The sequence below is a fragment of the Tamandua tetradactyla genome, chromosome 2, assembly GCF_023851605.1.
Source record: "Tamandua tetradactyla isolate mTamTet1 chromosome 2, mTamTet1.pri, whole genome shotgun sequence".
In the NCBI taxonomy this organism is placed as follows: Eukaryota; Metazoa; Chordata; class Mammalia; order Pilosa; family Myrmecophagidae; genus Tamandua; species Tamandua tetradactyla.
This window is the reverse complement of record NC_135328.1, coordinates 182,780,436-182,795,409: the sequence shown is the minus strand read 5'-3', so window position 1 is coordinate 182,795,409 and position 14,974 is coordinate 182,780,436. Positions and strand designations below refer to the sequence as shown.

At 43.3% G+C, this 14,974-nt stretch overlaps 1 protein-coding gene across 4 annotated transcripts in view; it reads right to left on the bottom strand.

Moving 5' to 3' along the window:
- Nucleotides 1-10,918: 10,918 nt before the first annotated feature.
- Nucleotides 10,919-14,974, bottom strand: part of FOXJ3 (forkhead box J3) — a 216,204-nt gene continuing 212,148 nt past the window's right edge. For all 4 annotated transcript variants that reach the window (XM_077150035.1, XM_077150038.1, XM_077150037.1 and 1 more), the window contains one exon: nucleotides 10,919-13,884. In XM_077150035.1, the coding sequence (XP_077006150.1) occupies nucleotides 13,769-13,884 (116 nt within the window). In that variant the 3' untranslated portion in view covers nucleotides 10,919-13,768. The remainder of the gene's footprint in view (nucleotides 13,885-14,974) is intronic.

The following is a 14,974-nucleotide window of genomic DNA, read 5'->3' as shown; positions in this document are numbered from 1 at the left end:
CACAGGACTGCAGGAGCCTGTGTTGAAGCTGCTGGACACTGCACCTTGATTCCTCCCAGAAGCCCAAATTCCTGGGCTCCCGGGCCCATACCCTGCGTCCTGAGACCTTGGCCCCCACTATCCCCAGCCCCGTCATCATTCCTGTGTGGTAGGAGGTGGATCTGAGGCTGTTTGGGTTCCCCACACTCTGAGGCCACCTTTTCTGTGAAACTCCTGTTCTTTTGCAGCTGTGCAGCCCATGCTACCTGCAGATAGTGAAAACTCATCAGTGGCTACTCACAGCCCTCAAAAGAAAGCCCAGCCTCCTTGGCCTGGTATTCAAGACCCTTCATGATTCGACCCCTTCTGAGCTTCCCATTCAACCAAGATCCCAAAAGTCTCTCCTAAGTGGAACAGAAAGCAGAAGGCCCAAACCTGTGGCTGAAGCACTCAGGGTTTGGAGCCACGAAGCCCTAGGATTAGAATCCCTGCTCCATCGTTTAACAGCTGTGTGACCCAGGGCCAATCACATAATCTTGTGGAGCCTTACTCTTTGCCTCTGAAAAGCAGAGAAAACAATTGCAAACCCCAGATTTTCTAGAAAGCATTCCTAACCTCCCTGCCAGTGCCAGCAAGCCAGGGTGAGGACCATCTTCACCTCCTCTGTCTCCCAGCAGCCTCCAATACTTTCCCTGTCATAAAACTTACCAAATTGTCTGCCTGGTCCACTATGAGCTCCTGAGAGCAGGATCTGTCTTGGTCCACTGTGGCCCCGGTACCCATACAATGTCTGGCACTTTGTGGGTGTCACCCATCTTTTATGGAACTGGGGAGGTTGTAATGTTTGTAATAATTAATTTGTGATAATTATAACATTAACAAATAGCAGCTAACATTAATCAAGCACTCCCTCTGTGCTGGGCACTGGGCTAAGTGCTTTACAGGCAAGGAAACAAGACCCATCCCTAATGCTCAGCCCCCCTCACTCCGTGCTGCAAGCTGCTGATTCTCTGCTTTGCCGCTGGGCAGCCCTCTGGTCTCCCTGTGGAAGCTGAGGCATTCCTTTTGACCAAGAAGTTGCTTAGCTCTTGGGTTTGAGTGACCTTATCATGGTTCCAGCATGTACTTTAAATTTGGGTTCACTAAGACCTAGTTCTCCTTGGTCTGGCTCAGCGTCCTCAGCTGATCTTAGCAGAAGCCTAGACTAGGACACACATGGGGGTCTGTGATACTGATACTGATCTGTGTGCCCTTGGAGGGGGCTTAGCCCACATTGCACAGCCTCCCCATCCTGCCCGAAAACGTGTCTTGGGGTGGGAGTGGGGCAGGTGACACTCCCTGGTTCCTATGAAAACCCTAAACTGCCTGAGGACGATGTTACAATTTAAGTGAGCCTCCTAACAGCTCTGGGAATATGTAGCGGTCACTGTATAATGCCATTGTAGAGATGGGTAAAATGAAGGTCAGAGGCTGAAAGGTTAAGAAACTGACTTCCCCAAGGTGGCACACAGGGCTGCCGGGTACAGTTGTATTGGTTGTGCACTACACAAGGGCACCCGACCTGCTGAAAGGATAAGAGGGATACAAACATGGCGCTGCCCTAGCCTAGAAGAAAGCACCGCTTTTTCAAAGTCATTGTTAGGTGGGCTTCTGGGTGGCAGTGGTCCTATAACTGTAAATTCCAGAACAAAGATATGAGGCCAATTCTCTCAAACACCAAAGCCTAAGTTTCTTTTCAGTCTACAATTGCTGCACTTTTAGTGAAGGGGAAGAAGAAAGGAGTGGCTATTGAGTCAGGTCCTATGAAGTGGGTCAGTAGCACTCATTTTACATCACAGAGGAGGAAACTGAGGTTCTCAGAAAGAGAGTACCCAATATCACACAGAAAGTGGACGGCTGAGTTGGTATTTGAAGTCTATTGGCTTGAGCCCCAGTCTAGGCTAGGGTGGAGGGTGCCCCCCAGTTAGGCCCTGGGGTAGACGGCTCTTTGCCTTGATGCTCTGAGGGGCAGCTGGGGAGTGGACAGAGGGTGTGTCTGGGTGTTTGTTCAGCAGTGTCTTCTTATACACTTCTGGCCCGGCCAGGACCAGATGGTGGGGGGAGCTTCATTCGCCACCTGCTCCCCACACGCCGGGACAGCAGCTCCTCCTCCCCTACCCCCAGCTAGCATGCTCTAGGCGCTGGCCACCAAGATAACTTCCCACACCCGAGGGCTGTCAGGAAAGACAGAGACACAGCTGGAGCTCCCTCCACGTACCCAGCAGAGAGGAAAATGAGGCATGGAGCCAGCCTCCCTGAGCCCACAGGCTCGATGGAGAGTGGGCCAGGCAGAGATGTGAGGCTCCATGGGGAACATACTGAGAAACACCAGGTCCCCTGGGGCCAGGTTGGGGAATATTTGCTAGAGGAGGTGGCATTGAAACCAGGTCTTGATCGATGGGGAAGATTTGGACGCATAGCCATGGGGAAGTGTAAGGCAAGAACATGGCAGCAGGAAGTATTAAGGGAAAAGGGAGGAGGTTGATGGAGCTGAAGTAGAGTGTATTAGGAATCACCCAAGAGCAGTCCAGAGAAGGCTGAGGAGTTGAATGACCCTTAACCTGGTCACAGTGGGGAGCCATGGCAGGTTTCAGAGCAGGGGAAGCACATTATGAGAGCTGTGATTTAGAAAGACCAACGTGGCAGCCGATGAGAACAGACTTTCCAGATATGGCTGCTGCACATGACCCTGGCAGTGCTCTGGAAGGACGAAGGATAGATTTGAAGGATGGTGTGGCAGGAGAATCAGCTGGCCTTGGCAACTTGGTAACAGATTGCCTGTGGAAGCGAGGAAGTGGGGGGGGGAATGGGGAAGATCATTGCTTGGGGCTTAACATATGCCAGGGCCCATGCTGGCTGGTCTCTATTGACGTCTCATTGATGGTCTCAAAAACATTTTGAGGTAAGGCAGCTCATATCTACTTTACAGACACGGAAGCTAAGGGTCAGAGATGGCATTGTCTTGCCCAGATAGAGTTCTGAGTCCTTCTAACTCTAAAATCTATGCTCTTACCACTGCCACATGACTTTTTCTGGCCTCTGGGACCTGCAAGGAATATGCTCAGTTGCAGGCTGGGCCACTCACAATGAACCAGCTCCTGGGGTGCCAGGAAGTCTTGGGTGGGGAAGGGGAAGTGAAGCACAGAAGCAGGCATAGATCAGGGCTCCAGCTCAAAGGGACAGAGCAGGGAGGAGCAGCAACAGGGACGTGGGCAGGATTGTGATGAGAAAAGATAATTGATTTGTATAAAACTTTAGGGCCTAATCTTGACAGTGCCTGGGAATCTGCTTAACCTCAGGCAAGTGTCTCAGGATATGGGCCCTTGGGGGACGAAGGAAAGGCTAATAAGCCATCTCCTTACTCCAGGCAGAATGCCTTCTCTCCCACCTGCAGCCTACGAGCATACACAGACACACAAGGTCACATAGTCATAATCACACACCCTTTCACAGACACATGATCACACAGTCACACACAAAGTTTACACAAGCAGATACATTCAAGGTCTTATATACATATACACACACAAGGTCACATGGCCACAATCATATAGTTACCATTACCCTCACTGTCCGGGCACATGACTGGCAATTACACACACAGGCATGCGCACACAACCCACGGGGCACACAAGCTTATGCACTCTCACACGGAATCAGAGGACTGTTCCCGGGGAGACTTCTGCCTACCAACATCACTCAGCCATGGGCAGGGTGGGAAGAGTCCTCAGACATCTTTATTGCCATTGTCTGTGACAGGAAGTTGCCTTCTGACCTCTGGGGGCTGTGGTGTGAAAGGGTGTCATTTACCTACAGTGACGTCAGCCCGGGCCCCATGGACTGGGGTGGATGGGGTGTGGTGGCTGGCCCTGAGCGGGGTCAAGGGCAGTGAGGAGTGTTATAGAAGAGGCAATATACCTCAGTGGGAAAAACAGGCTGGAGGAAGGCAGATCTGGGTTCCTCGCTAACCTCTCTCATGGCCTGTGACCTTGGGCAAATCACTTCACCTCTCTGAGTGGCAATGTCCAGCAGTAAAAGGGAGGTAATGGCACCAGTTTCACAAGGCAGTCGGGAGTGCTACCTCAGATAACAGCTGTAAAGGACCAGCAGAGGGCCTGCCGGCAAATGGTGACAGTAATCATGTTGTAATGACCACAGGAGTCCATGTGTGTGTGAACACCAAGGTCCACTGAGGCAGGGCTGGGAGGACAAGGTTAGACCCGCAGAGTCAGGGTGTGTGGCTGGCCTGGCTCCAGCTGTACCTGTTTAAATAACCTCTGTCATTAACAGTCCTAGAGAAGCAGCAGGGCCTCGGGAGACCCCAAACTTGGGGTTGAGAGTGGGGCAACCTTTTCTGGCCCTACCCCTGGACATCAGAAAGGCTGGGTTTAGGGCAGCAGGCTCAGAGGTAGCTCTGACCTGGGATCTACCTGTGTGTCTGTTGCTGAGAACTAGAGGAGATCCTTGGCTTTCTCCAGCAAGCTCTGATGTGGAGGATGAGAAACACAGATTCTGAGGGCTGAATCTCAGAAGCACTGAGATCTGGGGGCTACAGAGAAAGAAGGCACAGCCCCAAGGATAAAGGAAACCTTCCAGAAGAGTAAAGGTACACAGCCGGCAGCCCTCTGCCCTCTGGTGGCTATAGATGCTAACTGCAGCCTTGCTTTGACACTTTGGCTTTGTTCTAAGGCGCTCATTCTCTGCGTGACAGCTCAGGGAGTAATGCTGAGGAATTGAGAGACAGCACAGGTCTGGCTGAGTGTGAACATGAGTGCTAGATAGCCTAGGTTCTAAACCCCAGCTCTACTGCTGTTATTAATATTATTACTTTCACCACTTCTGACCCAGATGGTTCCAGGCAAATGACTTAATTTCTCTGTGGCTCAGATTTTTCACTTGCAAAATGAAGTTGGCACTAGTATTATCAACCACATAGGGTTGTTCTGAAAAGTATATATGATAACCTGCATCAAGTGCTTGGAATAAGTAATATTAAGTAACAAGCACTTAATAAATGGTTGCTGAACTATTCTGTATTTCTGAGGTGAGCATTGCTTAGGTGTTGGGAGTTGGAAACTGCCCTGACCTGGATTTTTAACATTGGCTGTGGTGCAGTCCCTTATGAAGTCTGTGCCTTGCACTTGCTGACTACTCACATATTACTTGGAGGAGGGGTTGGGGAAGTATTCAAAATCAATCTTAAAATTCTTTAGGAAGATACCCTGCTGGGGATAACATACCATATCTTAGTAAGTCCCAAATGGCTAGTTTTTTAAGGCTTTGGTTATAGTGTTTTTGATTGAGCATCAGATGAGGTAACTGGTTTGCATCCAAGAGCAATGTGTATCTTTGTGCACTGAAATCTAACTCAGTTGTGACATGCTCGTGCAGAGAGGCACATGCAAACAAATACCAGTTATGGTTTCAGAGTTGAGTCTTCCATCTATTCTCACTCTGGGGACCATGTTGATCACAGGTGGATTCTCCTCTATAACATTATTTTAAATTTCCATTCTATTTTCGGCCATGTGTATACAATGCAATTTGTGTGATTTGATGGAATGTATTCACAATGCAAATCCATTGTACCTCACCCCTCTCTCTAGACTGTAGCTGTTTCTTCTGTGGTAGTACTCCATTACCAGGTTATTGTGTAGACCAACTAGGACAATGTGTGTAAAAAATTTAAATTGCTGCCAGCCAAATGACATTCTCCACCCCCTTCCTCACATTTCCCTAACTAGCTGTGTGATTTTGGGTAAGTCACTTTCCCTCTCTGGGTCTCAACAGTCTCAACAGCAAAATGTGGGGGGTCATATTAGATGATTTCTAAGACCCCTTCTAGTGTGAAATTGGGGGGTTATTCTGCAATTCTAGGACATTTAGATGCAGCCAACCCTTCTATAATGATAACCAATGCTTACATGGTTTTTCCAGAATTGCTGTACCCAACTGGTAAAGGCCACATCTGTAAATAGCAGCTCTGTGCGTTCTATGTTAAAGCCTTGAGAATTAAACCTGTGCCTTAATGATTATGTTCACTTTTCTTTATTTGATCAGCATGAAGGTATACTTCAGCTACATCTGAACCAGCACAAGATGGTCAGTCCTAAGTATATTTCTACTACAGTCCTTCAGAAGCACTGCTGATTCTCCTCCCTCCAGGCGTGTCTCCCTCCAGGGGACACACACACATTTGGTGGGTAGCCACTATTTCTGGTCTTGGGAAAATTCCTCTTTGTTATGGAAGGAGGTGGGGTGAAATGGAATGAGCTTTGGAATCAGGCCTAGACTGAGTTATTCCCGTTCCTTTACTAGCTGTGAGAACTCATACAAATTAACCTTCAGTCTCAGTTTCCCCACTTGTAAAATTGAAATAAATAGACCTCTTTGGCAGAGAAGTATAGGTTAAATTAAAATTAGCCAGAGGCCTTGGGCAGGATTATGGTATTGAAGGAAAAATTCCCCTTCTAGAATGAGATAGCCTTTAGGTTCAAATGTACTTCTACTAGTATTGACAGCCTCTCAAGTTTGTTTCCACATCAGTAAGACAGAATCCCTATCCTAAATGTCATAGGATGCTGTGCTTGACCTTGACCAATAACACAATGCTTGTTCTCCCTCCTCTACCTCCATCCCCCATGCTAACCTAGTTTCCACATCTGGCTCAAAACAGCACTATAAATGGAAATACCCTCTTCCACCCCTCAAGGACCCTTTGAAGACTTAACTTAAACATCCCATGCCTACTCCCAAGTACTTCCTAAACCACTGTCCCAGCCCTCCCCATCAGTCTTGCTTTGCCTTGCCAGGGCTATTCTTTCAGTCACTTCCCTGGGCAGTCCCTGGATTGTCCCTAGATTGCCATTTACTACCTGTCAAGTCTGCACTCCCTAAAGCCAGATTCTGAGGCTTTCTTATCTCTGGGATAAGATAATGGGAGGGCTTGAGAGTGTGTTCTCTGCAAATATTAAGAAGCTCCACCTTTATTTTTTGGAAATAGCTCTATGGGAAGGCAGTGCTGGGGACAAAACTGGGAGGAAGGGTTGGGGTGGGGAGGGTGGAATTCCCTTGAAAAGAGAGTATGTTGTAAAATAACATGAGAAGCAGGGCAAGGTGGCAGCATAGGGAAGTGTAGAACTTAGTCCTCTAGAGCACCTAGTAAATATCCAGAAACTGTCTGAAACAACTGGGGGACATCTGTGACTGGAAACACATTGTACAGCAATCTGAAATGGGTTAAAGGGCCAAGACAATAACAGAGAACTGTAAGTAAAGCCCCCAAACTGTGGAAGCTGATGCCCCTCCTCTACTGCCATGGCAAGCTGCTGGAAAAACAGGTAGTCCCTGCTGGGAGCAAGGGAAGGTAGTTCAAGCAGGCTCCAATTGAGGTTTTAATTAAACACATTTGGACTGCTGAGTACAAGCTCAGAGCACAGATAAACACAGAGAAAGTGGGAGAGTAACCCTGAGAACTCTCCCAGCAGAGAGGAGACAGGGCTGACAAGAAAATAAATAAAAAGGCTTTTGGAGTTGGTCAAGCTCAGAATACTGGAAAAGGGTTGCACCCCAAGAACACAGTGCCAGGTGCCAACTTTGGCTCTTAATTGGTGAATCTTGGAGGTTGGGGACCAGTTCTGAAAAGGAATTTTATTTCTCTCTCTTTTTTTTAAAGTATTCTGAGTTGCTCATTTTAGAGAAAGCCTCAGGCACTTTCAATTGTCACAACTGACCTAGGCAAGGGCTGACTTAAGATAGGTCTGAGAGCAAAGTAACAAGTCAAGCAAAGGGGATAAAACCCTTAAGAGTATATCTTCCCCAAGAAAAGGGGAGTGGGTCCCAGCTCAAGAGACAGCCCCCCTTCAGAGAATTCTGAAGGGTCTGCCAGGGGCTAGGAATCAGAAATAGCTTAAGCTTGCCTTCTACCTCAGCCTCTGTCTCAACCATGCCCCTGGCAGGGTGAGAATTAAGGGCGCCATACCACTTTAAGCCAGTGGGGAACTCAGGGCTGACAAATGACTCCTGCTGAGCAGGATAGGAAAAGCAGAGTTGAAAGGTTCCACAGGAATGTCAGACAACCTACTGGGTTTCATTCTCAGAGAACCCTGATACTGATTACACCTTCTTCAAGAGACCCGGGCCTGCTTTGTGTGGGAACATCTGACTGGGTCAATCATATCTTGGGAGACCTTCCTCAAAAAAGAAAAAAAAAAAGTTTCACACAGGCAGGGCAAGAACCAGAAAAACAAGAGCTGAAAAATTCTGATCAGTTAAATAGGAGCTATGGTCTTCTAGAGGTCTAGAATAAGTTGAAGTGAATGCTAAAGAACACAGAACACAGCCAACCAACAAGAAACCCCTAGGTAAATGAGGGAAAATGACCTGCAGAATAAACCAGTCAAGGAAATCAGATGCTAGACACCAGCAAAAAATTACAAGTCATACTACAAAGCATGAAGATATGGCCCAAAGGAAAAAATTAACACTTCAAACAAGATAGAGGAGTTGAAACAACTAATTAAAGATGTTCAAACACACATGCTAAATCAAGTCAATGAGTTGAGGGAAGATATGGCAAAAGAGATGAAGAAATGTAAAGAAGACATTGAGAGACCATAAAGAAGAACTGAAAGCTTGAAAAAACAAATGGCAGAACCTATGGAATGAAAGGCAAAAAAGAAGAGATAAAAAGCACAATGGAGATGTACAACAACAGATATGAAGAGGCAGAAAAGATTAGTGAGCTAGAGGACAGAACATCTGAAATCCTATACACAAAAGAACAGATATGGAAAATATGAGCAGGGTCTCAGGGAATTGAATAATAACATGAAGCACATGGATGCACATGTACCAGCAGGACAAGAGAAGGAAAAAGGGGCCGAAAGACTAATGGAGGAAATATCACCCATCTTTTAAGAAAGACAAAATTACAGATCCAAGAGCACAACACACCCCAAACACACCAGACCCACATAGACCTACTCCAAGACACTTACTAATCAGACTGTCAGATATCAAAGACAAAGACAGAATTCTGAAAGCAGCAAGAGAAAAGTGATACATCACATACAAGGGAAGCTTGATAAGACTGGGGATTTCTTAGCAGAAATTATGGAGGTGAGAAGGCGGTAGTATATTTAAGATACTCAAAGAGAAAAACTGCCAGTCAAGAATTCTCTATCAGATAAAACTGTCCTTCAAAAATGAGAGTTTAAAATATTTTCATACAAACAGATACAGAGCGAGTTTGTGAACAAGAGACCTGCTCTACAACAGTACAGGCAGATAGGAAAATACAGGAGAGAGGTCTGGAGAAGAGCGTAGAAATGAAGACTATCAGTAAGGGTAAAAAGAGTGAAGAAAATAAAATATATCAGAATAAAGTCATGATACATGCATGCCACAATGTGGATGAACCTTGAGGACATTATGTTGAGTAAATTAATTAGCCAGAAATACAAAGACAGATAATGATAATGCCTCACTAACATAGCCCAACTAAAATGTATAAATTCGGAGAATTGCATTAGAGAGCATAGGTTGTCAGGGGTAGGCTTATTGTAAAGGTTCCTAGATTGTAAGCTTCTCTAAATTCTGAGATGCAGAGCTTGTACAGACTAAGCCTGCTTATAATTATGCCTAAGAGTCACTCCCAGAGAACCTCTTTCGTTGCTCAGATGTGGCCTCTCTCCCTAAGCCAATTCCACAGGTAAACTCACTGCCATCCTGCCTATGTGGGACATGACTACTAGAGGTGTGTATCTCCTTGGTAACACAGGAGCTGATTCCTGGGGATGAGCTTGGCCCTGCTATCGTGGGATTGAGAAAGACTTCTTGACCAAAGGGGGTAAGAAAAATGAAACACAAACTAAAGTTTCAGTGGCTGAGAGATTTCAAATAGAGTCAAGAGGTCATTCTGGATGTTATTCTTACACATTACATAGATATTCCTTTTCAGTTTTGGGAATATTAGAGTAACTAGAGGGAAATGTCTGAAACTGTTAACTGAAATCCAGTAGCCTTGATTCTTGAAAATAACCGTATAACTACATAGCTTTTACAGTATGACATTGTGGTTGTGCAAACCTTGTGACTGACACTCCCTTTATCCAGTGTACAGACAGATGAGTAGGAAAATAAAGACAAAGAATAAATAATAAGGGGTTTGGGGGTATAGGATGTATTGGGTATTCTTTTATACTTTTACTTTTATTTGTATTGTTTTTGGAGTAATGAAAATGTTCACAAATCGATGATGATGATGAAAGCACAACTATATGATGACACTGTGAACCACTGAATGTATACTTTGGATAATTATATGGTATGTGAATATATCTCAATAAAATGGCATTAAGAAAAGAAAACAGAACATGAGACTTGGAATTAGGTGACCTGGACTCAAAGGTCAGCTTTGCCACTTCCCAGCTATGGGCAAGTCACTATTTGAACTCTTTGCATATCTATAAAATGAGGATCAAAATATCTACTTAGCACAGCACCTGACACATAAAAACAAGTACTCAAAAAATCTTAGCCATTTATTGTTACTACTGATTAATGATAATAAGAAAAATAAATGGTTAAAACTTATGCATACTTATGTGCTAAGAACTGTGCTCAATGTTTATATAATCTCACTATAACTCAAGGAGGTAGGTGTTGTTATCATTTTATAGGTACTTGTAATTGAAGAAAATGAGGATCAGAGAAATTAAGTGATGTCCTCAAGTTCCGAGTGCTGGTAAGATGCTCAATAAATGGCAGCAGTTACTGTTATGAAGTAGCGATGCACAAAACACAACCTCAGAGACTCCAAGGATAGGCTGCAGTTTCTGGATCTCCACTCTTGTTCCCTTGACTGCAGTAAGTAATGCAGACCAATCAGTGTTATAAATAGAGTTAACATAATATATTTATTTTAAGTGCCATTCATGCATATCAGTTCTGGCAGCAACAATCCTAATGACACTTGGAATATTTCTTTACAGCACTAAACAGTTACAAAGAATGGGTGCCGTTCATCATAGAGGCAAAATGTGAAATCGTGCAATAGCAAAACTGTAGAAACATTAAAACACTGACTGTCCAACAGCAGTACAGAGAGCGGGTTGTATCTGCACAAAAAGCCAATGCAATTTCATCACATATATACAATATAGATATGTACACATCACCCTCTGAATGAACAATATCAAAATACTCTATTCCATTTGAAATTATCCCCGGATTGATTCCCTCCCACTTCAAAGGACATCTGAGAGACATGTATTTACAAGAACACACATGAATACATTTACATTTTTAAAACTGCCACAAATGCCAGTTGTATTATTCTCCTGGACAGAATGCCGTATTTAACTGCATGCATTTATTACTCTTTCTTCCAATAGTCTTTAGTCTAAACCCAAGACATAAACTACCAACTGAAATGGCCACTAGAGGGATTCTCTAGACCTGCGTGGCTGGGCCTGCTGAGAAGGCCTATCCTGGGCTCATGGCTGCCTAGACACAGGAAAGTGGGATGAGTCTAAGTGGCTTATGTCTCTAGGGCCATTTCTGGTAAGTTTAAATTCTCATAAAAATACTGATTACTATAAATCAGTAAATGATTACCAAATGAGAAATTAGCTTCACACAATTTGTAAAATCTTCATCAGTGGTTTCTACCCAAATCACTCAGCATGTGACTGCATTCCAAAATCCAAATTGTTTAAAGTGCACATTGCTACCCAAGCAATTTAAACAGTTTCAAAACAGCTATTTTGGTGCCTAGAAAACAGTGACTTGAGCAGACTATTGAAAATACCCTCCCCTCCCCCATTTCAAGCTTTTACTCTGTAGGCTGCTATCATCTTGCCTCTGATCCTTCTAAGTGGGGCCTGTTGGCTCCCTTTCCAGAATCTTCTGATTTTCATTGATCCAAGGAGCTGGAACTGAGCTTCCTTTTTCATACCAAACAGGGTCCAAATTACAAAGGAACATAAAGCCCCTCCTTTCTCCCAACTTTACCAGCTCCTTACAATGGCTGGCTTCCCAGTGATTCATTCAAGGCAACATTCCACGAAAAAAATACACTCATACACACATAGTCACAAACACATACACACACCACGATATCTATTTACTTTGTGTAGAGGTCATTCAACCACAGAATCACTAAGGCTAATTAAACTGATTTGAGCATGGCTGACAGAGACCATCTAAATTGCAACCAGTGAGCAGTAATGACTCCTTGATTTCATGGAACATATTTTCCAAGTAGAATGAAAGAAATTGTTTGGTTTTTTCTTTTGTCTAAAGAACCAATTCAAAATCTATTCATTTAAAAATCTCATTCCTTATTCTATTATAAAATTAACAATCTATGCAAAGTAATTATGGAACGAAACAAAACAAAACAAACCACTACTACTCTACCATCACTTAAAACAAAACAAAAAAACAACCTTAAGAGGCAGGCTGCATTTCAAAGAAAGTGATCAAATGTCCTGTACACATGGCCACACAGGACAGGTATAACAAAAGACACAGCATACCTTTTATAAGGGCACTGAGGCAAAAAAAATTTGTGTGGCTCTACCCTCACTTCAGTGCTACTGAAATAGAAAGGGAAATGAGTGGGTAAACTTGCTTTATAAAACACTGCCCCTGCTGAGCTCTGTTGTCCAAACAAACTCTGATTCAACCCCCCAAAATTCTATTTAGCTAATAAGTTTCAATCGGCAGGAATGTTATATAGAGAAACATAATCACATGGTTAAAAGGAGTAATGATAAAGAGAATGACATAATCTGATTGTCTTATCTGTAAACTCTCATCAAGAAAAATAATTCTGTGCTTTCAGACACTGCATTTCTCCTTAATGAACCTAATAGGAACTGAGCATTCACAGAAGGTAGCAATAAATATCAGAATAATAGTTTAGAATAATAATAAATACATAAGTGAATGTGGAGGCATTGGTTTCTTTAAAATGCAAAACAATGCCCAGTTTCTAATTGATCAAATAAATGTTAAAGAATCGTTATAATGCAGATTTAGGGAAAACAAACATTGACAAGGTACGACAGGAACTCTATAATCCTCCAAGCATCAAAACAAATTTGGTCAGTTCTTTACGACACTCAGAAACAACATACCCCTTTGGATTTTTTTGAGAATATCAAACTCTGGATTCCTAGGTGACGAGGCAGAGTTCATTACTCAATTTCTGGAAAAGATTAAAGAGCTAGGCTTTGAAAAATATGTTTCCTTTCAGTTTCCTATATCAGTGAAAAGCATCCTGCAGAAAACAGCCTAACAAGGAATAAAAACTCACATTACCTTTCTTTTTGAGACATAATAATCCAATTAGAAAAAAACTGAAGACTTTCAGTAACTTCTGTACATATATTTACACATATGTATCTATAAACTGCTTGCAGCAAAATAGGCTCTGTCTGAAATATCAGTCTGGCACTTGCGGTCAACATCAAACTGACACAAATATGCAAAACGCTGTCCAAATCACATAACAGGAGCTACAGAGGGCAGCTGGCAGGGAGACAAAACATGTAGCACTTGTTTGGGTCAGGTAAAAGCAGTAAGTTATCCAGCTAAAATCTTTTTGATTGTCTTCAAAAGAAACTTTGATAACAGTGGTAAAGTGATTAGCAACTTTGTTCTTTCAACTGGATTCTTTTAAACCTTTCCCTTCACTGCACAGAAAGGTGATGTTGGGGTCTGGTGCCTTGTGGAAACAAGCCTACACAATTGAATCCCAATCAAAGTCATCCTGGATGTCATCTGGAGGCAGGGAGCGCCGCATCTGGAAGGCTTGGGAAGGCATCATGTGCTGCTGGTTCATGGCTCCGTGATGGCCTGGAAGGAAGTAAGCAATGTCAATAGCTTCTTGGGTAGAGAAGAAAGATGATCAACTAACCTCTATTGGACACTTCTGTTCACTGGATATGCAGCACACATTATCTCACAAATCTATGTAACTCTTCAACAAGGTGGCTGAAGACTCACTTTAAGGGAGTTAGTGTTTAAGAGGATGAGCAAGTTACCCAAAGTCAAACAAAAAGTGCAGAAACAGAATTTGAACACAGTTCACTTCAGCTCAAAACCCACGTTCTTTCAATTACACCAGGCTGCAACATGGAGACCATAAGATGAGTGCTGGTGTACCCAAGTGCTGATGCAAACCATTTCCTTTATTGTCTGAGCTCTCCTCCACATGTTTCAGTAACATGAATTGGCTCACATGAGAATGGTAAATATGAGAATGATGTCATAAATACAACACTGAAGACACACTGGGTCATACTCAACTTTCCCAAGCAAGTTAAACTTTGTGCCATTAAGTAACAGCAAGTAAACAGAGAAGATGCAGTAAACCGTGGAGGAACACAGCTGTGAACATGATGCCCATTCTCCCCATGATCTTTTTGGGTCAGTTTGGTCATGTGCTCCCCAATTCCTATAGATTCTGTCCTTACAGTGACAAAGCCCCCTCCTAAGATTCATCTTCTTTTAATTTTCAAATAAAGACCTATGTTTACTTAAATAAGATGTTATTTTATTAGGAATTAAGCATATCTTCTTAACTGTGTTGGTATTTTAATTGGATTATTATTGTTTTTGTTAGTACTCTGATTATAAAATTTTGAGTAGTCTGCCACTAATCTTATTTTTCTCATAAGCCCTTTAATTTTTAGTGTGTGATTTTACAGACTGCTAAGGTTTTCAGTATATCACAGTACAGCAGAAATGCCCATATTTATTCTATTTATTTAGCAAAAGCTTATAAATCTTCCTTAGTAAGTACTTTACATATAATCCTCCTAACAATCCTAGCAATTAGGCAGTGTTGCTAACTCCCATTTTACAGAAAGGAAGCTGAGGAACTTCAAACAACTATTAAATGGCGAAGCACTAGGATTCAAACTCTGGCAATCTGGCTCCAGCA